Source organism: Phyllopteryx taeniolatus, chromosome 12 (assembly GCF_024500385.1).
Source record: "Phyllopteryx taeniolatus isolate TA_2022b chromosome 12, UOR_Ptae_1.2, whole genome shotgun sequence".
Taxonomy (NCBI): Eukaryota; Metazoa; Chordata; class Actinopteri; order Syngnathiformes; family Syngnathidae; genus Phyllopteryx; species Phyllopteryx taeniolatus.
The window spans coordinates 6294517-6319386 of record NC_084513.1 but is presented as its reverse complement, the minus strand read 5'-3'; the positions used below and the strand labels follow the sequence as shown (position 1 = coordinate 6319386).

General features: G+C 40.0%; 1 protein-coding gene across 10 annotated transcripts in view; it reads right to left on the bottom strand.

The window, feature by feature from the left end:
- lrp1bb (low density lipoprotein receptor-related protein 1Bb) overlaps positions 1 to 24870 on the bottom strand; it is a 351513-nt gene that overhangs the window by 168630 nt on the left and 158013 nt on the right. For 7 of the 10 annotated variants that reach the window (XM_061792342.1, XM_061792345.1, XM_061792351.1 and 4 more), the window contains 10 exons: positions 22696 to 22918; positions 20063 to 20264; positions 18002 to 18145; positions 15490 to 15726; positions 13983 to 14163; positions 9102 to 9321; positions 8637 to 8826; positions 3474 to 3596; positions 3005 to 3148; positions 1384 to 1509 (listed from right to left, as the gene is read on the bottom strand). In XM_061792342.1, the coding sequence (XP_061648326.1) occupies positions 1384 to 1509; positions 3005 to 3148; positions 3474 to 3596; positions 8637 to 8826; positions 9102 to 9321; positions 13983 to 14163; positions 15490 to 15726; positions 18002 to 18145; positions 20063 to 20264; positions 22696 to 22918 (1790 nt within the window). The remainder of the gene's footprint in view (positions 1 to 1383; positions 1510 to 3004; positions 3149 to 3473; positions 3597 to 8636; positions 8827 to 9101; positions 9322 to 13982; positions 14164 to 15489; positions 15727 to 18001; positions 18146 to 20062; positions 20265 to 22695; positions 22919 to 24870) is intronic. The other 3 variants (XM_061792343.1, XM_061792347.1, XM_061792348.1) reach the window with 1 other exon arrangement.

Below are 24870 nucleotides of genomic sequence, written 5' to 3'. Positions count from 1 at the left end.
GTGCTGATTGATCCTCCAAACTTATATCACGCTAGAGAGGGATTGTTAAGGTCATTGGAGCTAATGTAAAAAATGTGACATTGGAACTCTATTACGTCAGTTCTAGTGATAAAAATTTGCAACCACATCCTTAAACAGATTATGGTGGTGCCTTGAGATACGAGTTTAAAATTTGTTCCATGACCACACTCATAATTGAAAACACCGGTATCTCAAATCATCTTTCCTCATTGAAAAGAATGGAATTGCCACTAATCCATTCCAAAACCAACCTAATTTTTTTGAGGAAAATATTGTACATTATAAAAACTGAGTAATAACACAATAAAAGGAATGTAAAGAATTAACAGTTTGTGCATCATGATTTAATGATTCAATTCGATTCACTGTGAAGCTCCTTCTGGTGTGCAGTATAATACAGTCATGCAGACACCAATGGATAAGAATAGTTTCAAAAATACTGTGATTCAGTAAGCTGCTTTAATATTAGTCATTTTTTGTGAGAGTTGTTTGTCAGTCTACATGTGTTGCTTCAATGTTTGTGCGCAAATATCATTTGCTTAAAGATCTACAGTATAACACTGTGACTACTGATGCTAAGTTTTAGCCTGTCAGTGGCGTTTAATTAGGTGTCGCCATTAATCTAAAAGGGGCCTTCTTAAGGCAAAGTTACAGTATGCGGAAATACACAACATGTAGTTCTCTTTGCGTTCTGTTTATTTTGACAGCAAACCACAACTGGGAGCAGCAATAAAAAGTCTCATTTTTGAAGAATTGTTCACTATCTGCCAAACTGCTGCTCGTTGTGAAGTCAGTTGAGTTCAGTCAGTGCCACCACACAGTGCTCTTATTTAAAGTTCATGTTCGCAAGTCAAAGCAAAAAATAGGGCAAATGACGGCTCATATCTCCAAAAACCCGTAGGTCGGGTCACTCATATCGCGCGGCACCACTGTACCTATTTTCTCGATAGTACTGTTAAGGACACTCACCGAACACACCATTAAGTACACCTTCACTGTAAAATGGGAGTAATTTAGCACTTTCATGCATAAAGGGAAGCCACACGGCTCACTATAAGGCAGTAGTCGAATAACATAACCACTACTGGCCGTAATGATCTCAAATTTTAATGACATGTTAATGTCGGTTTAATGTTTTACTCTATTTTTCATGGAGAAGGATGGCATTGACACGCAATGAAAAGACATGGCGGTATGTGTGTTAGAACAGAACTGGCCCTACCCAATGGTTAGTGTTAGTTAAATTATTTTTATCATTGTGGGAATAGATTGTTATATCCTACTATACGGGATTTATAACTTTTTTTTTTTTTAATATTTGGGTTACCATATTTAGCTGCACGGAGACAGAAAAATACACACCTGAGCATGTGATGTTGGCCTCATCCTCGTTATTCCCGCAGTCGTTTGTCCCATCACAAAGCCATTTTTTTGGAATACAGCGGTTGTTTTTGCATTTAAAATGATCCAGTGGACACGAGTGGTTGTCTGCGAAGAAGAAGATGCATGTGAAGTATACAACATAGCAAGTATCGGTCAAAACTGTGGACATAGGCGTTCTCAGTCAGCAAGTGTGTCCAAAGGTTTCTTCTGACCGGTACTGTATACAGAGTGTAATACAGATGATGAAATATAGGAAGAAAAAGACGAGCTTACAAATCAATATGTTGTATAAAACATTGTGTTTTCAGACAGCCTCCATAAAGACAGCATATTCTTTATTTGCTGTATACATGTGGCAAATTGCAACCATATGTCACACATAGAAGCCACTGACCAAGTGTCAGGCTTTGCGAGAGCGTTTAGAGTGAGTGTGGGTTGGTGCGTGCAGTAAATTCACGTGGAAAATGTTTCTTTTTCACATCACGGCTTTGTGACCAGTTTGCATAATTGAAATTCTTTGCTTTCTTATTCCACTTATGGAATCAGTGTGCTAAATAATATTACACTAATAATAAAACTAATAATATTACATATTATGTGCAACTCGTATATGAATACATTATATACAACCAATACATTTTTTTCAATGGGTAAGCATGGAAGAGGATCTTGCCCAGCTTGTCTGTGAAATTCAGGTATTTAAAACACTTTAAAAAATAACAGATCCCAGTAGATGGTGACTTTGCATTGGATGGATTTGAGATCAGCTCAACTTTTGAGCAGAAGATAAAGATTAGAGGGTGAATCTCTGCTTGTCACGTTGATTATGAGGGAAATAAATTTGGACATGTTTTGGCGCTTCACACTCGAACAGAGTGTGTGTCGCACTAGGTGGTAAAATATTTATCTGTCCTGATTGTGACAAAAGACGACGCAGTTCATGGACTGAATGGCAAACGGCATGTAAAAATGCCACTCGAGCCATGCGATGAGTCAGCGTTGCACACATTTCTTCGTATTAAAAGCCCTTTTCTCTGTCTTTTTTTTTGTTGTTTTAAAGTTTGAGGTGTCACAAAATATAATAATATGCTACTGCTGATTACTAAAGAATATTAAAACATAGAAACAAACAATTTTATATGGTGAAGGAAGAGAGTCTGCTCTTTCTTTTGGTAGTTTTGGTGCTTATATTGTCACAGGACACAATATCCTGCTTATCTCGAAAGATCATTCAAAATGCTCTAAAACCACTGGCAATATGGGGAACTCAGGTTTGAAATGGTTCGCAGTGAGTTAGTTCATCAAAGGTTCCCTGAAAGATTTTGCGTCATTATCATTGTATAGAGAGACTATCTGATACAGCTCTTCCATTGAATCTAATTTGCTTGTGCAGGTCTGGTGACTAAATTAAATGCAACACAACTGACCAATAATCTGCATGGCGAAAAAACATTTCGATCAAACTAAACGGAAGAACAGGTGGAAAACATCCTTATGTTAGTGCTGACATTTAGAAGGATAAAGGCTTAAAGGATCTAACATTTTGCTGCTTATTTCTGCACATGTAAGTAGGTGTAGAAACTATATGAACAACGCTCACAGCACGTGTGGATTTCCTCATCACTGCCGTCGAGACAGTCGTCGTCTCCGTCGCACTTCCAAAGCGCCTGAATGCAGCGCTGGTTACGGCACTGGAACTCCTCGCTTTTACAACGCTGTGCTTCAGAAGCGCCTCTGGAGCCTGCTGAGAGAGACAATAGTGGGGCAAAATTAAATGGAGGATTTCCATGAAGAATTGGTTTAGTGAACATTATTGTCACAGCTATGATGTTGTAAAAAACATGCTAATAATGTGTTATGACCTCATTCATAACCACTGGGATTTGAATATACGCGATGGAAACGCAGTGGGAAGATTTGGCCTCCGTATAAATAAGTTGCTCAACTGATTTGCATTGGAGAAGAGGCAGCTATTAGTTGCTCTTTTCCCAGTAGAATGGAAGGATTACAGCGCACTGGGAAAAGATGATTTTAAGCCTCTTGCTCTGTCTGACTCATTTTCCTCCCACCTGCACAGGTGACATTGTTCTTCTCCATAACCTGGTTGTCAGCGCACGCACACACTCTGCCTCCTGGGATGGCAAGGCAGAGGGTACCACAGCCACCATAATTCAAACTGCATGCGTTGTCACCTGAGAACAAAGAGAAATATCCTAAATAAGGTGTTGTACTAATTTACACTTGCTGTAAAGTGATAAAAAAGGAGATTGTTGTTAACAATTTGAATAGTCAAAAAAAATTGCCAAGTGTATAAAATGTGGCTTCAAAATCATGAAATATCAAGTCACGTCAGGAACACTGTCGACATGTCCACTGAATGCGCTGAAACCACATTCCGTTCAACTGTTAATAAAATACACTTCTACAACCTGTAAAAATGGATACGACATCATCTAGCATCTTTCTTTTGCAGACACATTGTCTAACTACATGTTTACGTTGCAAAAATATATCCGCTTAAAAATTGAATATTTCCCACGCTTTTCCACGCTGCGCAACGAGGCGGTCTAAAGCGGCCACGCCAGCGTCAAGCCACAAGTTCACACGCTGGCTGTCACGTCTGACTTTTTTCACCCTCTGTGACGTACGGACACTCATGTCAGACAATGAGGCGCTCTCAAGCGGACACGCCAAATGACTATCTAATGAGAAGACACATTTTTGGGGTGTAGGCATAGTTAGCCAACTAGCTGTACACTGGAATTGTGCCCGATAACTGCTGATGCTGATGAAGGCTCTCATTGGGCCCGTTTTTTGGACATATCTAAAAAAAAATCAGGAAAACTGAAAATACCCACCCCCAAAAAACCCAGCTAAATGCACACATTGTTCTCAGTCACGTTTTCTGCAATTATGTTCAAATGTACCAGTATTACATGTTCAAATAAAGTGCTTAACTTCAGAATAATTATTTGAAAAGAAATGAACAAAATACAGATAATACTTCATGTTTTGATCATATGCGTAGAAGCAAAATCATGCATTGTAAAATCTATTATACATAGGTAGAAGGGTTTTCCAGAATTTTGAGGTGCACTTCGGGGGTGCGTATTATACATGTGTGTCCATTATACACGAGAAATTACAGTATAATGTATTTAGAAACAAATCTCTGAATTCACTTAAAGGCTTTGTGAGGTCTGAAGTGAAATATCACAGGCTCAGTATAAATTCTGTGAAAATTAAAGATTGTATTGCTAATTATTTAATATCTTATCCTAATATACCCAAGTTGGATGTCATGGTATCTCAAATCCCAAGACAAAAAAAAAAGTAATAATAATATTAAAAAACATTCCTGTCAAGAGACATTGCAAGTTTGCTCGTGGGTGAAGATGGAAAATAAATAACCATCCATCCATTTTCCATAACGCTTATCCTCACTAGGGTCGTGGGCGTTCTGGAGCCTATCCCAGCTGAATCTGGGCGAGAAGTGGGGCACACCCTGAACTGGTCGCCAGCCAATCGCAGAGCACATATAGACAAACAACCATTCACACCGGGCAATTTAGTGTCTTCAATTAACCTACCATGCATGTTTTTGGGATGTGGGAGGAAACCGGAGTACTCGTAGAGAACCCACACAGGCACGGGGAGAGCAAACTCCACACAGGTGAGGCCGCATTTGAACCCGGGTCCTCAGAACTGTGAGGCAGATGTGCTAACCAGTCGTACAACGTGCCGCTGAAAATAAATATATGCAAGGCAACTTATTTTTCACTAAAACAGCACAGAGACACCTGAGGAAGTTATATAATGTTATTGGATTAGTACTAGTCCACTAATTATTCTAAATACATTTAATATACCGTGTGACATTAAAAGTGGAGATATGTTTTCGCATGGTGCATTAAGTATTGCGGCCAAAGCACTGGAATTCTTCAGAGGGAAAACACTGCCTTAACAACAGAGTATAATAGTGCAGTTTATGTTGGTTTTAAAGCTGAAGCATCATTTTATTTATTTTATTGTATTTTATTTAAATTTTATTTAAATGTTATTTTATTAAAGGGCACACATCTAATCGTTTATACGCCTGTTACAGCAGAAAAAAGAAACGCACGCTGTTCCGGCTCGGTTCCATTCTCCATTGTCTGCTATATCCTTTACCTCTCCTATCTGCTCTTTTCAGCTTCCTAACAGCGTGAATCCATCATCATTTGCAGTCGAGTGAGGAAGCCTCGGCCACCCTATATACTGTAACTTCACAGAGTGGAGGCTCAAGAGATTTCAGAGTGTCTGTCATGCCATTTTATGCCTCGGCTTACAATGCCAACTTTGTTTTCAGTATGCGTATATGCAAATGTTTGGGTGTTATTTAAGTTTTGCACTCTTAAATAACTTTATGCTAAGTGGTCATGATGCATGGGTGGGAATATACAGTGACTGTCATATACTGCCCTGCAGTTCCATTATAGTAGCCTGGAGGGCTCTTCGTGTCCTCTCTCTCTCCCCCGTCCCCTCTCTGTTTTCAGCACCTGTCTCCAATCAGCCTCATCAACACCGGTATTTAAGCCTGCCTGTTCCAGGAAATCCTCGCCAAAGTATTGCAGCCTCTCCTAGCGGTACCACGGCCCACCGTACTCAAGTAAGCCACTTAACTCCACGTTCCCTTTTTAACTCTTGTGTCTCCTGGTTCCCAGTGCTCCCCTGTGTTCCTCACCCACGTCATTACTGCCACCAAGCCAGCCGCCTGTTCTGTCCACTACCTGCCACCTGTCCACGCCGCCGCCTGCCAACACATCCAGGACCACCTCCATAACCTTTGCTCAATAAACTGTTCGTCATTTTACATCTGCCTCCGCCTGCTCTTGGGTCCAGCTACTCCCCACACGTGACAGTGACTTTGACATAATTAAAATGTATTTGACAGGCTAAAACCAATCCCTCAAGCAATTATATTTGATTTTATAGTATAGTCTTATACGTAGCCCGCTAGAATCGATCGGCCCTCCACTGAGCAGCAACTGAATCTGTAGTAATCTCGCAAACTGTAAAACAGTTTACTTGAGGATAATTAACATGATATTGTTAACAAATCAGACCTTGGCACGAAGAAGAAAATGAAGTAAACCAGTTTTGTTCCTGAGATTTAATTATCTTCATTCACAGGATGCTGTGAACACATTTTTTCTTAATTTTTTAGATGGAAATACAGTAGAACAAAAACCAAAGCAATATTTCCCATAGGAACTAATGTAAATCCAATAAATCTGTCCCTGACATCCCAAAATATTACCCACAAATACCTTTCATAGAAAAGAACGTGAAATAAATATAAATGACTAAGGAAATGCATAAATATAAATTTAACATCCTTTTTACTTTTATAAAAGACTCTTGACGGCGTTTGGAAAATGATGCGGAGGGGAGACAGAAGAGGAGAGGTGTCTCGATAGAGAGATAGCACTATTCTCTGTGCGGAAGAGGACGATGCATAATCGCAACGATCCATGCGTGAGTGGAGCATTATCATTGCTCTTCACCGGTGTGGCATCAGACAATGTGAGCAGGTACCCTTATTAAAAACAGAACGAGCTGGTGATAAACACAAGCAACTTAAATATGTCCACGGACCTCAGTATCTCTCTGCCTGTGCCCCGATCAAATTCACCAAAATCGCAGTCGACCAGAGGTATACAATGCGCCAGTATTTCAGGACTTTCTGCCACCAAATTGTCACTCCGCCAAACACATCTCCACTCTCACTGTGTCTGTACGCCCTGATTGTTCTGCCAAATTGGCAAACGCACAGCAAGCCTGGCATGAAAATCAGGGTACAGCGGCATTTGCTTCTCGCTGCATGAAAATAGAGCCCTTAGTGTCTCAATCTCATGTGAGGAGGTGCTGTATCCCCTAAAACATCCATGTCTCACCAAACTTAAAATTAGCTGATAAAATATAAAGTTGACAGAAATACAGACAGAGGAAACACAGAAACAGGGAAAGTCTGAATAGTAAACAAAAGATTGGTAGCATAAAAATGGCCGATACATCCATGATGAAATGTGAGGAGACGACAATTTCCCATTGGCTCAAAAAGTCATGCATGCACATCGTGGGATGCTTTGTGTGGGTGCTGTATTCAAGGGAATGAGTGGCTGAGTCACAGGCAGATGAGTTTGGTCCAGATAATTTTCAACTGTACCAAAACAGATGAACACAAACTGGGACTAAAATTATGTGGATAAAAAAAATGTTGAAAACCGAATCTTACGAAGACTGGTGCATACAGAAACAGAGGTTCCACTGTCGTTTTGTCTCGTCTTTGCATTTCCAGAAAATAACTATATATACTATTCTGTAAAACCAAATTATCATTAGTTGTAGTCGTCGTAGTACTTGTCAGTTGCTGGACTTTGGACAACCGTACTTTAGTGCTTTGCGTGAATGATTTTCATTAAAACAGTCTGTGGTAGCTTGTTCAGGTAAACTACATTTGAATTTGCTCTACCAGTATAAGAAACGTTGGTAAACGAATACTTTTCTATGTCAATCAGAAATAAGTACTATCATCTTCGTAAAGGCCAGACTTGTAATACAGTTCTTGTACTGGATGACCTTAGATTGGTCAGGTGTACCTCATGCTGTGGCCGGTGGGCAGTGACTGAATGTGCGACGACAATAAACGACTGAGTAAATGCAGATTAAGGTTTGATGTTCTTGTCTCACGGATGTCACATTTATGCGGTGCCTCACAACTCAAGCAGTTAATGTAGCCTTTAATGATGTCATTGAACAGTACAAGCCGCCACTATCCCTCCCACATTTTAGTTTTTGGTGTTGTTTAGAGTGGAAAATGGCCACTGACTGCTCGTATGATGGTGCAGTATAAACTATAGTCAAGATTTGTGAAAGGTGAATAATAATAACTGGTAATGACGTATTGACAAAAGCAGGGCATGAACTACCCAGTTTGTTCTGTATGCAATGTTTCAGTTTGAGGTTATTTATTATCTTTCACACACGACTGGGTTGTCAATTTTTGGATCTGACCCTTGATGTTTTCTCATGAACTTTCCGACCCAGTACACTTGGAGAAGACCCACGCATCGCTAATATCTGGACACATAGTAGAGAGTCGGTCACTATGCAGTCCAACTTTGACTGTGTGGGTTGTTACGGTTCAGTGGCACAGGTTGAGAAGAGTATAAAGGGGAAAAGCAGCCAACCTTGCTGACTTTGTGCGTCATAAACTCGCAGGCCAAATAACGGTGGTCTCTCACTTCGCAGCACATTGACATCCCCAGTGGACAAGTCCAGCTGAAAGACTGACGCGTTCATGTACTCTGTCCAAAAGATAAAATTACGATGATGGGATATTCCAAAAGGATGGTTTAGCTCTTTTCCATTGTAGACCACCTGTAATGGAAAGCAGACCAACGCTGTAATCTAAAATATCGGAGATGTAATCCAAGAAAATAACATCTCGAGGTGGGTTGAGATGTTTGATGGGATTTAATTGGGAAGATTATTGTAGAGAAATTTCTGATCGTAATAATGTTAGCATTGATTAAACATGTTCAAATAGCAAACACTAGCATAGTTGAGCTTGGACCGAAGGGTACATGAAACATTATAGCAATAGACTAGTTTTGACAGAACAAGTTTTTCCAAACTCCAAAGTAAATACTTACCATTCGTCCGGTCCCGTTGAGGTAAATCTTTTCAATGTGATCATAATAGGCGTCACACCAATACATGATACTGGAGCTGTGGTCCAGTGTCAGGCCATTGGGCCACAGCATGTTTGTGGTGACAAATATACGGCGGTTTGAACCGTCCATCCAGGCTTTTTCTATCCTCCCAATGCTGTCATTGACCTCATCCTCTTCCCAGTCTGTCCAGTACATCCAACTATAGCAAGATCACAAAAAACACAATCAACTATTGTGAAATATGACACATTTTCTTCAAAACTTCATAAATTAACAAAAAGTTAAACTACAGCGGTGCTTTGAGATGCAAGTTTAATTTGTTCCATGACCATGCTCGTGACTCAAAAGACTTGCATCTCAAATCATCTTTCCCCATTGAAATTAATTGAAATGCAAGGCTTGAAAGGAATTTGTTTTGTACCGGAGTGACATCGCTCACCAGGGGTTTTGTTCTGCAAACCCTTGGGAATAATGATTCCCATCCCATACCCTGTATTGATTCCAACAGAGAACACACCCTTGACTGCTAAATGCCAAATACAACCAGTGGTTCAGAATACTGAGTTTGATTTCACAACAAGCAGATCCCGAAAGAAATGTGAATAAATTGGAACCAAGATTTCCCTCATGCAAAACCATAAAATTAAAAAATGCTGGCAAAGAAAAGCGAAGATGTTGCAGCGTCGCAAATCGCTCAGGCTTATCAAGTGAAAAAGACGCTTCACTGCACATCATCACATCATGTATCCCCGACCAAAGGTTTTCAGTGCAGGTTGTGCATCCCAAGGTCGGAACTCACAACGGACTTGTAGTGTTTGAAACAGGAGTGGGTCAAGGATTTGACGTGATCTGTTTTCGAGTAAGCATACTCAGGGGATGTGTTCCTTTTGAACGTTTGTGAGTGAGCCATGTGGCGTCCTGCTTCTCATCACTGCATCACTGATAGAGGGATGGCTAAGGGAAGATGAAAGAGAATCTGAAATTGATGTGAATGACGACACTATGTTTCCAAGTCATCCGGATGACCCCATGAATTATTCAGTGCACTTGATTCACACACAAACACGCACATGCGCACGTTCACATTAGGCTGCATTTTGGGCGCTAAATTGTTGTGATCTCTGAATACAACACTGACCACATATTTTATATGGTGCCTGTCGTGAATGAAATCCACAACAACAAAAGTGAGCAAATTGGTTTCAGTACATTGTGAAAGTGTACAATATCCAGTGTTAGGTAGATTACTTTGAAAATGTAATTAATTAATTAATTACAAGTTACTGTTGATGATAATGTTATAGTCGTGTAACTATTTCAATTACTTTCTCAAAGTATTTTGCCTTTTGTTCCTTTTTTTTTTTGTCATTTTATGTCATTTGGCGTTTGTTGTCCTTCGTGTGGACCCGTGGTGGACTGTTTACAGCGGCAGTGTGTCATTCATTGGAGGAGAATGTCGGTGTTTGCGCCTAGTTGCGCCCTTTTGGCAGCAGGCTTGGAGCAGCACCGTTTCTGAGGAGGGGAATGTCGGCCCTATTCGACTGTCACCGCTGGTTGCGTTTGGCGCCTTGTTAGGCAGCACTCTTGCAACAGCAGCAGAAATGTCAGAGCTGGTGGAATGCCCACGATGGAGCCCTGCGACTGGATGAGTGGTGGGAGGAGCTGTGCTGAGCGAGGAGTGTCTGCAAAGTGGCCCGGAGGAGTTGAGGAGTGATGCGGAGCCAGATGGGACTCGAAATGGAGATGTTATTTCTGTATGTATGTTACTCGAAAACGGACGGAACAGTTGCTTGGTTACTTTGAACTTTGCTAGTGGCTAATGGAGGTTATGTCATGTATGCAGTGATCGTTAACATCTATAATCAAGGAGTGAAGGGAGACTTCCTTTTTCATCTACTTCATACAACAAAGAGCATGGATGTTTTATGATTAGCAGCATATAGAGTCCCTGTCGTCGAAATTCATGGGTGCAATCATTGAATGGGGCGGTCAATGGTCAACAGCGTCTTAAAATACCCACAATCTCTCCTTATTGTCACCTCCTTTTCTTTGTGACCATCTGCTTGTTCTTTGATAATCATGCTATGTTTTTGTGGCGCACTGAAAAATAATAACGTACAGTATTATTATATGTGGAGCCTCAAAACCGGATACAGATTCACAGTTTTTTCATTACAATGCATGCGCAAGTGATAAATCATTACGTGTGCGGTCAAGCGTGGCCGGCTGTAATTTTTTTGCAATGATGCACTTTATTTGCTTTCGGCCATGTCGCTACCAGTCAGAACTTCTGACACACCTTTTCATGCTATTGTATGATATAAACCAGTGCTTAGCAAACAGGGGTCCGGGAGCTGTAATTAGGGTTCCTCAAAATAATATGCAATAAATTATTTAGAATGTATTATTATAATGTGCATACTTACATATTGGAACTGGCACACCAATAAAACAAACATACTAAACCAATTACTCCTCCCTACCTTAGCTCTGGACCAATTAATTCATTCACTGCTGTGAATTTTTATTTGTCAACTGTAAAAAAGCCAATGACTCGAGCCCTGCGGTGAGTCAGCGTTGCTCACTGCACATTTCATAGTTGTATGTCTGTAAATCACTATTTTGCCATTGAAAGCCCCTTCTCGGTATAGTTTTTGTTAATTTATAGTTGAAGTGTCACTAAAGCAAAAAATACTGCCGTTAAATTCATTGTTCTGCGTCTCGTTTCTTTTCACCAAAAGCTAATTTTCACCATTGTTGGACAGAAACCGGTGTTTCTGATGAATCCAACCCATGTCGTACTGCTGGTTACTAAAGAACGGAAAAATCTAGAAGCAACCTTTTTTTTTTGGTCAAAGACGAGAGTCTACTCTGTCCTCTGGTAGGTTCAGTGATTATGCTGTATTGTGAGAGAGCACGATATTCTGTGTGTCTTGAAGAGTCAAATGCTCTACAATGGATTGCAAAATGGGGAACTCTGCTATGAAAACGGCTTGCAATGAATGAGTTCAAGATTATCAATTTGTTTTAAGATACTATCTTGTGCACTGCATCAATTATACGGCCAATTTTGAGGAAGTGATGTGTTTAATCTACAGACAGAGACCCCACAGATGTAGAAAACAGAGGGACACAATTTGTATAATCCACCTCGTCTCATCTCTTTCAAACTATTTCTTGTGAGTATAAGGGATCTAACTCCTCAACCGTAGCCTACCAGAGATGCCTGGTTCGCTTAGTGCCAACTGAGTGTAACAAATACTGAGCAGCATGAGCAGCTTTAGCAGGCGCCTGCCTCTGACTTTAAACTTGTCAGCAATGAAGCATGTTCAAACCACAACGCCACGCTCAAAGGACCCATTTCCCCAAGACACAATTCCGCCTTGCTCAACAACGGACCACCAGAATTACACGGTACAACTTTGATCCACACAATATGGTGTTAAATTAACTGGACAAACTAACAGCATGGTTGGATTATTAATTTTGTTAAGCAGAATCAATGTTGGGGTTTCTAATTACAGATTTGCTTACTGATATGATCACCTTGTAATTAACATTGTGATGTCGATGTAGGGTCTGCATACAAACTAAGCTTTAGCTTGGTATGAACCTGGGAAACAAGTGCTCTGGAGCATACACACATTAGACATCCTTTTCAACAACAATAGAAACAAGCAAACAATGACTCTGGATAGGAAATGTATTTAGCAAATTGTTCATTAATGATGTCCAAACAATTTAAAGAAATTTTTACTCAGTTGAGTTCAGTCAAAATCCTGGTTAGGGTTACGTGTGAGCCAAACCAGCTCACGAACTCTTGAATAACAGTGATAATGTCTAACTTCTGATCAAGCCTATTCAAATTCCACAGACAAAACTGAAGCAAGTACTGGTTTATAGATGAATGGAGCTAAAAATCTATATTTTTTTTACTAATCGTATATACATGCTGTCACTGGGGTTTAAAGTTAAGTGAAGTTATTAATCCATCAGTAGGATGGACCCATCTTTACACTCTTAGTTTTAAATCTGTCATGTAAATAAGTCTCATTTGAATTTGAACTTGAACTTTGTGCTTGATCTAGCTACTGTATATATTTGTTTTAGATACAGCCATTTGTTTTTGCCTTCTCCACTTATATCCCCATTGATCGTATCACGCTGTGGATTGAACCCATAGACTCCTGATCACAACCCTCTTCTTATTACTATTAATCCATCCATCCATTTTCTGTACACTTATCCTCACAAGGGTCACGGGAGTGCTGGAGCCTATCGCAGCTATCTTGGGACGAGAGGCTGCGTACACCCTCAACTGCTCGCCAGACAATCCCAGTGCACATATTCACACTCACATTCCTGTTAATTTAAAGAAGAATCAAAAATTTGACAACACAACTTGTCGGAATGATTCAAGTCTCAGTTATTTTCCTATCAAAGTCTGTGCAAGTAATCCAAGTACAAGAGCATTTAATTAGGATTAATTAAATACAATAACATATAAATGCTTTGTGTTGACTGACTTGATATCAATTAAGAGCCACTCTATGCAATTCTTAGAAAACTGAGTTCTGCAGCGACGTTAATTTTCATCTATGCTGGTTTTACACACCATGCCTCAATTTACAAAGGAATTAATGTGCATTAGGGCTTCGGGAGAAGTAATCAAGTGGGTTAACTGTGGTTAATGAGCTGGTAGTGGTGGTTCATCTCCTAGAACAGAGACAAGCACCAAATCTCTGACTCAATAATACAAAAGCTTCACTGAATAAAGGTGGTACACGAATCTTGGGCAGTTGGGAAGTTTTCGACGTAAGTTTCAGATGCTGCAATATTTGGCAAAACAGCTTTCTGTACCTGTTTAGAGGGTCAACCACAATGGCCCGTGGGTGTGACATGTTCCCTTCCAACAGGGTTTTCCTGGTCTCTGAGGCCCTCTGCAACCTGGCAACACTGATTGTCTTCCTGTAGCCATCATTGGTCCAGTACAAGTTATTACTAATCCAGTCCACTGAGATTCCTTCAACATTGTCGAGTTCTATAAAAGAACAATTACAATTTATAAACTCTATGACTCTGATAAGCAAGATTTTAAATCAATATAGTACCCAATAACATTCGACAGTTTCACCAGACAGCTGAAAAAAATAGTTTTCAGTGTGTGAGTAGTGTCTTTTGAGTACACGTTGAATGGTTTCAGAAGATTCCCGTATATTCACGACCATAAGGCGCACTTAAAAGTCTTCAAAATGGACGGGGCACCTTATATGCGTGCCGCATTATAAGGTGCCTTATGTGTGCACCGAGTTCCAAAATCTGTTAATGTTGTTGTGTGACTTTGATGAGCGCTCCGCTTGACTGACTGGAAGCATTTCCTGCCGACAGGCTGCTTATATAGAGGAAAGGCGGCCGCGAGAGAATTCAAGATCAACGAATCCATGGTTCGCAAGTGGAGGAAGCAGGAAAACGAGCTTTGCCAGGTCAAGAAGACGAAGCTGAGTTTCCACGGAAAAAAAATTAAAATAAAACGCGGAAACAAGGCGAGGTGGTCCGAGTTGGATTAATGAGCAAAGAACAGCCGGGAGAAGCGTCTCTACAGTCACCATTCGACTGAGTGCAATTACTCGGAGCTTTCCATCATTCCGTGAGTCTTGACGAAGGAACTCCAACCGCTGGACATCGGTGTAAACAGGGCGTTCAAAGTGAAGTTGCGAGCGGCGTGGGAGCGATGGATGACAGATGGAGAACACAGCTTTTACTAAGACTAGGAGGCAGCGCCGGGCGAGTTACGCCACAATTTGTGAATGGATTGTGGATGCTTGGGCTAACATGTCTGCTTGCACTGTTGTTCGAGCTTTCGTAAAAGCCAGCATCATTTCTAAGGAGCTGCACGGCAACGAGACTGACTCAGACAATGACGAGAGGGAAACTGGAATACTTGCCCAGCTGTTCATTTCGGATACAGAAGATGAGGACTTTGATGGATTTGTGGATGAGGATTGATAAAAATATAACGTGAGTACATTGTTAAATACTTCAATAAAGTACAACCGAACTCAGTTTTGCTCCCGCTGCCTTTTTAAAAACATTGTTTTAGCGTGCATGCATGCTACCGTATGTTTTAAGCTAGCGTATGTTTTACCATGCCTACGCCCAATAATACAGTGCACCTTATGTATGTGTTAAATACAGAAATAGACCCCGTAACTGAGACTGCGCCTTTTAATACGGTGCGCCTTATGGTCGTGAAAATACGGTAAATGCTTAAAAAATGAATTAACCTCATTGTTTTGTCAGAAAACAATCTCACATATGTGGTATTATATGCAGGCTTCACAGGAAATTTTAATGTTTTGTGACTTACCATCATTAAGTATTGTTTCCCTGTTGCTTCCATCAATATTTTGCCTTCCAATGAGGAAACTGGTGGTGTCAGCAAAGTAAATATGTCCTGATGCTGCATGGTAGTCAATAGCTCTTGGGTTGACCAGGTCTTCAATTGGCATCATATGTTCATCGCTAGATTTAACGTTCATATCCAAACCTTGGATGACCCCAGGACGCCCCTTACCATAGAACAGGAAGAGATTGTTTTGGGGCTCTAAAAGGAAAAAAAAAGGAGAGATTATTTACTGTTATTGGCAAATAATTGCTGTGATTTGTCAGTGCTGATCCTGGCATTAAGCTCATCAATCAGGCACATTGTTCTCCAGAAGTACCCGTTCACTTTAATGGAGTCAAAGACCAGTGCCAATGACAGTTATCTCAATTATCCTTGAGATAAAAAGTTGCCTGACAGTACAAGAAAGCAAATGCCAAGGCAAACAGACAATGGTAAATACTTACCTTCGCTATGAACGTTGTCTCTGATTTAAAATAACCCAGCGTCTGCATAAAAGGACTAAGAGAGAAGAGAAGAAAGCTGACGGAGCTCCTCTGTGGCCTGCCAGCCGCATAGGGGGCTCTACATTCTCAAACCCTTTACAATCCTCTGGAGAGGTGAGAGGAGGCATGGGCTTCCAGAGAGTGAAGCAGACCTCCCCTTGCTCTCAGTTCCAACCCATGAGACTACAATGCTGGGGGTGAGGACCACATGCCTCCATTCAATTTATCACTTTGCGAGGGGAAAACCAACTCCCTAGGAGACAAGCCTTGCAAGAGACCCAGATATCAAACTCCAGTGTGACTGCTGTAAGAAGCAATACCATTTAACACCACCGTCTCATTAAGTTTTGGAAGTGAGAGAGAGAGAGAGAGAGAGAGAGGGTGAGAGGAGGAATAAAAAGATAGCTTCTGCCATCAGATCATCTGTAATAGGGTATATGCGCAACCGACTTCCGAATTTGGCAAAACAGGTCAAAGAACTTCGTGATAGCAGGAGACCTGCCGGACAAAGCACCCGTATAGGAACTTTAAATGTCTACAAGATGTCTTCAAGAGCTACCAAAGATGACAACAGCCAATGTTTAGCTTTGCATTTGTATAAATACTGTAAATGATATACTATACATGTATTTAACTTTTATCTGAAGACACTACAGTAGCTATAAAGAAAACACACTTTTAACAAGTTAAAAACCATATATATGGTGGGAACCCCACATGTTTCTCCACATGTGAGGACATCCATCTGGGGCATAGTTTTATTTGCTGTTCCTGCTGTGCATGTCTTGACCTCTGAGTGGCAGTATGTTGCATGCAGTGAGATAGACACTTGCAGTAACAAAGAAAGTTGAAGACACGATTGAATATTGTTAATATAACTTGTTTTTCTCAGAGTTTGAAGAATATATGCCTGAGAGTATTGTTATGTTTCATTTTTATGTGTTTATACAGCATTTGTGTACCAATATTCATTATTTTGAGAGATATACTGTAATTGCTGCGAGTCTGATGCAAATTTTCGTTAGCTCATCATTTGTGTTTTTCATTCATTGTGTGTTAGCTTTCAGTTAGCAATTTTTGTGAACAAAAACGAAGAGAGACACAAAATATTTGATGTATTTGAACACGCAATAGGTGTAATTATTTTGTTATGCTTTGTTTAGTTTTACAGTGAACTTCAACTGGAGTGCCAATAAACGACTTTAAGCAAGTAACATTCACTCTTACTTCTTGCTACTATGTTAGCTGCTTAGCAACCTGTTGTTGTGATCACATAGTCTCTGCATGCCGTCAAGGCGCTGCTAGATAGAAGTGCTGGAGTGGAGCGGGGAATGGACTCCTTGTATAAGAGTAGTAAAATTTAAGATTTTAGATCCAGTCCGATCTGATCCAATACTCACTTTTTTGCTGACATCGGACTGATATCCGATCTCGAAGATTGGATCGGGACACCCCTAACAATTCATGTCATCAATCCATAGTTATGCTAATTATTGGAGCATACACAGGACGTCCGCTAGCCTGTTTTCCGGATTTGGTCACGTGACGTTCCGCATATCGCAGATGGGGGAATAACTCAAATGTGTGAAAACAAAACCTCCTGATGCTTTGTTACTCAAACCGCAACTTTTTTGACTCCCTGTGTGTGACATGAATTTGATCTACTGCTTTTAATGTCAGCTTCACAATCTTCCTGAATTGATCATCCTGGTCAACAAATGCAGACAAAGTTAAAATCTTAGATGGTAATCATCAATCAAAACGCCAAGGTGATGATAGTATTAAATCGTTTTTTAAATGATCTGTGTCCATCAGCACCCTTCTTAATCAACGTCAGTCTGCGGCAGAATAATGCACCGTCTGCTCTGTTATGACCTTATGTTGTCCTTTTCAGACATTCATTACAAGCACTTCCAATTTGCTCTGTTAGTGACTGAGCTTACTGACAACAAAAGCTTCAAAGAATATATTTTACAGGAGGATAAACTTACTTTTGCAGGATTGTCCATCAGAACCAAGGCTGTAGCCAACACGGCAATGACACGTTCTGGACTTGTAGCTGCCTCTCAGAAGACAAATATGGGAGCATCCACCCAATTTCCCATAGGAATTCATTTCACATGCATGAGACTTAACTGTGGACAAAATCAGTGAATATCATAGTAAGACCGTGAAACATTATTGTGTACACACACTGAGGCTTTGAACCGACTAGTCGATGCATCGACTTTACCACTCAGCAATGATGATTCTAGCTTCAAGTCCATTTAATCGCTGATCATGTGTTTTGACATTAACAATACGGACACCTTGCAAAAGTCAACGTGGTTGGTCGGCGCAGCAGTAGCATGGTCACTTGCAAAAAATGCAAGCCTGTCCTCAAATACAGAATAACAAAAGTACAACTGCTACATACGCCCATTTAAAAAGGCATCCGCTAATCCACTTGCTGACGAGGAGCCTAATTCCTCACGTCAGCTGTCAGCAAATTCACCAAATGCCCTGCTGTGACAGTGACAAGACAGACAATATACTGTAACGTCTGCATAGACAACAGGACGATGACAGGCGGTGTTTGATCAATAATCTCTTTATTGTGAAAATGAACGGTTAATATCATCAACAAATAGTGTTTCGGTCAAGCCAGACACACAGCAAGCTCTTCTTCCACTTGCCACACCTGACTCATTCATCCAATCAAAAAAATCACACTCAGACACCTTTATGGTCTCACAGACAGTTGGAACTTATGAAACCCTTGTGACAATCCACTTAACACAACTGCAGGTTTGCTTCATTACATTCCCTCCGATTGTATTTAAAAAAAAAAAAAAATTATATACAAGTATTATATACTGTAGCGACCCAGCAGTTATGTTACCTGAATTGGTCTTAGCGTTTTACAAGCTCCGACTCTCTGCGTGGCCGTGAAGGTATCTGAATGTGATTGAAAAAGCAAGTGTCAGAATGTGATTGGATGAGAGTCGGGGGTGGGGCCAGTGCAACCGAGTACTGCGAAGTAAATGAGTGAGCGAGCTTGTGTTTGAAGGTGAAATTGTGCACGGCATGTTGACAACTGCAAAAAATACTGTATCAGTGACGACATTGATTACCTAATTTCTCGTGTATAATGTGCACCCATGTATAATACGCACCCCCAAATTGGACCTCAAAATTCTAAAAAACCCTTCTACCGATGTATAATGCTTGTTTACAATGCATGATTTTCCTTCCACCCATATGATCAAAACATGAAGTATTAACTGTATTTTTTTCAAATAATTATTCTGATGTTAAGCACTTTATTTGAACACACAATACTTTATTTTTATTTACTTGCTCTTATTTTGAAATTAACAGCCCTACTTTTATTTAGTAAATGAGAAAACACAGAGTTGTGCTCATATGTTTGACTACCCAGGCAGAATTTGTAAGATGGGAACAATTTTTTAAAGAAAACATGAAGGGTCAGGCGAAACACATTTCATTTTATTTTAATGGGACTCAAATTAAACTGTCAAGCATTTCAGAAAAGCATCATCATTAAAATAAACATAACCATAAATAAAATAATGATGGTTGTTGTTCAGTCATCAGTCGTATTTAAAAAAAAACAATATTTCACAAATTCTGCCAGGATATGTAAACTTATGAGCACAACTCTACATATATCCAATGTAAGTGTAGGCTACACCTTTTTCATAACCACTAGGTGGCAGTGGCATATTAGAATGAAAGTGTACACCTTTCTCATAACCGCTTGGTGGCGGTGGCATATTGAAATGAAAGTGCACACCTTTTTCATAACCGCTCGATGGCAGCATACATTTGTAAAATGTGAACGTGTTTTTCATTTCCCCCTATACCTATATATAATGCGCACTATTGACTTGACAATTTTTTGGGGGGAAAAATGCGCATTAAACACGAGGAATTATGGTAATCGCCGTCGACTTGACTATCGTCACCTGAGTGTAGACTAGGTTTAGGGTTAAAATCTGAAGTCGTTCAACCCCTAGCGCACACTACAGTATATGAAACATGTCTTTTACCTTTGGGTTGAGTGAGTTTGTGGTAAACACGGAGGGATTGCATATTTCCCAGACTTGCAAGTGGCTTGAGCTCTGCTGTGACATTGAACCTGTGGATTTGCAGCAGCGCCACACTGAAAGTCCCTCTAGAAGGGTCAGAGTAGGTACTCTGCGTGGCATACAGGAAGTTCTCAAACACAGCTAATGCATAAATATTTGACACCTGGAAAAGAAAAAGAGATCAAATAAGCTTTTCTTATTATACAATGAACCTAAAAATAAGACAAATTAAATGCCTCAAAGCATGCAGACTGAGAGGGTGGGCGAGGTGAAGCGAGGGCCTGTCCTCACATTTGGCAGGCCACAGACTGGACTGAGAAGCTGGCCACCTCTCGTGGGGCAGACACTGGCCTGATACCTTGGCAACCATGCTACATTTAGCAGGCTGACACCCATGAAAAGCGACATGACTGGCTGAGCCGTGTTCACAGGAAGTGGAGTTAAACTCGGGGGGGTGATGTCACATCAGGGGCACAGAGAATCATGAGTCTGAATAAATAAACAAGCAAAACTACTGTTCCACCTCTCTCAATGGTATTGGCCTAGGACTTAACATTTCACATGCACATGTACTGTATATTATCGTTGATGTTGAAAATCAGGTATCTCCACTTGATTAGGATTTTGACGATTTAACTTAATCTGATTATGTGTTCTGCTGTTCATCAAATAATTTACTTCTGCTTTAGTTCATATCTCCCCATTCACTTTGTTTTGGAAATGAGAAATGACACAACGAGGTGTAGAAAAAAAGCTAACCGCTGTATTTTAATGATTCAAATCAGTCTAATTGCAGTCATTTTGGGTTATACTTTTATAAAATGTGCTGCAAAAAAGTCACGTACAAAAGTACTCAGTTCCCCAATTGCATATGTACCTCCCTGTATATTATTTTAAAAACATGCTGCTGTTATGCAATAATACAGGTTAACCTTAAACCTTAACCTTCAATGGAAGCATCAAACATATATTTGACTTTTCATATGTGATTGTTTGGGCCTCTATGATTTATTCATAATAATTAAAATATAAATTCTTGCCTGAATCCCCGTTTCTCCAAAACCATCACTTTTCAGGCAACCAAAAAATAAAATGTTTCTTGAGCCATTGACTGTCATGATCTGTGTTTTTGTTGACTTTGTTTTGAATAGTTAGTTTTTGTTTCATGTTATGTCATGTTTTCCCTCTGCCCTTTTTTCATGTCATGTGTGCTTTTTAGGTTTTCGTCACCACCTGTACTAGTCAGCCCTGCTACTTTTGTCAAGCAAATAGCTTCCTCCAGCTCATCATGTCAAAGACATTTGTTTACATTTAGTTCCCTGGTTTCATTCAGTCTGTGTCAGTTCATTGTTGTTGCTGTCGTCTTACATCAGAGCTTTACCCCCACACTTCAGTGTTGAGTGTTTTGTTTCTCCTCATGTTTCTTTGTTACTTGATTGATGATTTTTGGACTTTTATTTCAGTTTTTATTTTTCTGCAGTACTTTTTGTTTTGCCATTTTTGTACGAAATCCTTTGAGTACATCCTGCACTCCTGCCTTGCCTCACTGACTCCCTGCGCTTGGGTCCGCCACCTTTCGCCACTAAGTCCACTATGCAAGCCCATCTCTCTGACATTGTTGCATCGCCAAAGAGAACAAGCCATTTTCAACACTTAAGGTCTGTCAATAAATTTTAAAAATAACAGATTAACGTGGGGACTGATCAATAGTATTGTACTGTGAAAAAAAAAGGTCACATTTGGACATTCGAGGTTTCCGTCACAACAGTGAAGAAATACCAATTGTGTCACCATTACTAAAAGAAATATGTGATGGCTTGTTCTCTTAACAGGTTTAAAATGGATTCTTGAAGTTTAAAGTTAACTGCTGTGTATACCAGTATGAACAATATTAATGTTAAAATGTTATTTAAAACATTGCCTTTACATTTGATCAAGGTTTTAGTATGGAGACAGTTTTGGTTGTGGTACTAAACATTCATAACGATCATGATGTCAATTTGGAAATCTTTTTTAGCAATGACCACATTAGACTAGTGTACATGAACACTGTGTTCACACACTTGTGAGGTACTGTATCACTGTAGGAACAAGCCTAAATTAGGCTATTCCAGCCTCTTGAACTTCCTGTCTGTGCATTTGTGAGCCCAACTGACAGTTTGTCTCCCTACCTAGGGCAAAAGCAGTTATATTATGTAAAAAGCAATCCCAAACATATTTCGTCCATCCATCCATCCATTTTCTATTCCTCACTATGGTCGCGGGTGTGCTGGCGCCAACCCAGCTAACTTCGGGCCAGAGGCGGGGTCTGAACATAGTCCTGTTCATGAATTACACATACTTCTTGCGTGAATATAGAGTGTGGATCCGTTTACCTGAAATCATATTTTAATGAATGGCCACAATCTGTGATAACGTACTGCTGAAGAGCTAATTTGAAAGATTTGCCGCACGTCTTATATACATCAACTTGGCTATTGTGAGTTTAACCTTTTATGTCAACATGAGAAGAGACTTGTGCGAGAAGCAAGTAGAGAATGTAGCACCTGTCTTGTTGTGATAACACGGGGCAAAAGCAAAACGCAGTCACTCACCTGGCTTCCCTGGAAGATGTTGTGTCGGTTTTTGCCTTGGTAATCCACAACATCGATGTAATCCAGGTAGGCATCTGCCCAATACACCAGCCTTTTGACCACATCCACTGCCACAGCTGTGGGCTGCTCAATTTTATAATCCACCAGCCGGGTCCTGTTGGTGCCATCCATGTTGCAGCGCTCCACCTTGGCTATGTTCCCATAGTCAGTGAAGAACATCATTCTGCACAAAGGAAAAGTACATTGGGGCCTTGAGATACGAGTTTAATTTGTTCTGTAACCCTGCTTGTAACTCAAAATACTTGTGTCTCAAATCATCTTTTCCCATTGAAATGAATGGAAAGGACAAACATTCGTTCCAGCCTCCCATAAAATAAATAAAATAAAAAAATAATTGTGTGATTTAATAAGAAATATAGCAATCATTGTACTTTATAAAAACTTATGGCAATAAAATAATTAAATCTAAAGTAAAAAAAATAAACAGTTTGCGCAGTATGATTAATTCATTGTGTCTCCTTCTGGTGTGTGCAACTTGGCCACCCGGCGACAATGGTCCATCTTTTTTGTTGACTTTGTTTTGATGTGGAGTTATTTTGTTTCCTGTTTAGGTTTTTTCCTGTGTCTCTTGTTCACGTCTTGGCAGCTCATTAGGTTTTCGTTTCCACCTGTTCTCGACAGCCCTGTTCCTTGTGTCTACCAATCAGCTCCCTCCAGCCACTCGGGTCTTGTCCAGGTGTGCCTTGTTGTTTCGTCAGTTCACTTGTATTTAGTTCCTTTCCTTCGTTCAGTCTGTGTCAGATCACTGTCGTTGCTGTTTTCCATTGTTTATTTGTCACTTTGAATCTTGATCTTTTTTTTGGGGGGGTGGGGGGGGGGGGCAAAATTAATTGAGTTTAGTACTTTGATTTTTTCATGAACCTTATTTGTCTTATTATTATTTTGTAGTGCGTTATGACTGCTCCCTGCCTTGCTTCCCTGCATTTTGGTCTACCTCTCGCCTACACTTCAGCTCTATATAAAGAATATATGCCTGTGAGTATTGTGATATTGTCAGTCTACATGGATTGATGCAGTGATTATAAGTAAGTCAGGTCACTTGTATCTCAGGGTACCATTAAATAATAAAATGCAACAAATGCTGTTTCATGACTCTCATCACCTAGTCAATACAACAGAACATGAACAACATGAATATATGGCCAAACATTAAATAGAATCTGGTTTGAATGGGGTAACATTTATGTATTGCAAATATAAAGAGCCGAATGAAGATTTATAAAACCCTTTTTACATGCATCAATTATGAGAGCAGCTGTATCTGATCCATGTAATTTTTTTAAAGCTTATTTTCTAAAGACAAGCAATACTAATAGGTACGCTGTATCTACTACCCTCACAATAAATCACTTGTATGGAACAGCACAAATGTTAATTAGAATCTATGAATAACCACAAAGAGAGTTGCACATAAGACTTGCACCAACACAATGTAACCTCATTGACCAGCTTTTATGTTCATGGTCACATGTGGAAAATCTGCCTAATGAGTCCCATAAGACCACTGTTTGTAAAGCTTGGCAAAGTCTGTCCTACAAGACCACTTAACTTTCTTAAGGAAATAACAGATGCAATGTGTGAAGCATTTAAACAAGCAGAACCCTTTTCCACAGCCTCTCATGGTGAACGTGAAGGCCATTAGCACTGACACGTGATCATGCCATAACACTCCCTCCACCATGTTTCCCACATGTTAAGCTTTAAACCACAAGCTGTCCCTTACCTTCTCCAAGTGTTAGTACTTGCATCCTTCTGACACAAATTCATCTTATTTTCATGTGTCCATAGAATCTCATTCCAAAATGCAATCTGGCTTTTCTGTGTATTACCAGAGTGTTACCAGTAATTTGTACATTGTTGTATACCGTCTTGATTTACATAAATGAGGGTGTTGCTTGAAGATTGAAGATTTTGACGATGTAACGCCTACTTTCTTCTGAATATTATTAACTGTCAGTGGTGTTGTTTTTTTATCTTCAAATACAAAGTCCATCTGCCATTATTCACTTTAGTTGTCAAAGCAAATCACGACTTTTTGAAGGAAAGAATGGAGTGGAAAGTGGTCTGCATTCATACTGTCTGTTATTTCTGAATGGTAAATGCCATCCTTTTGTG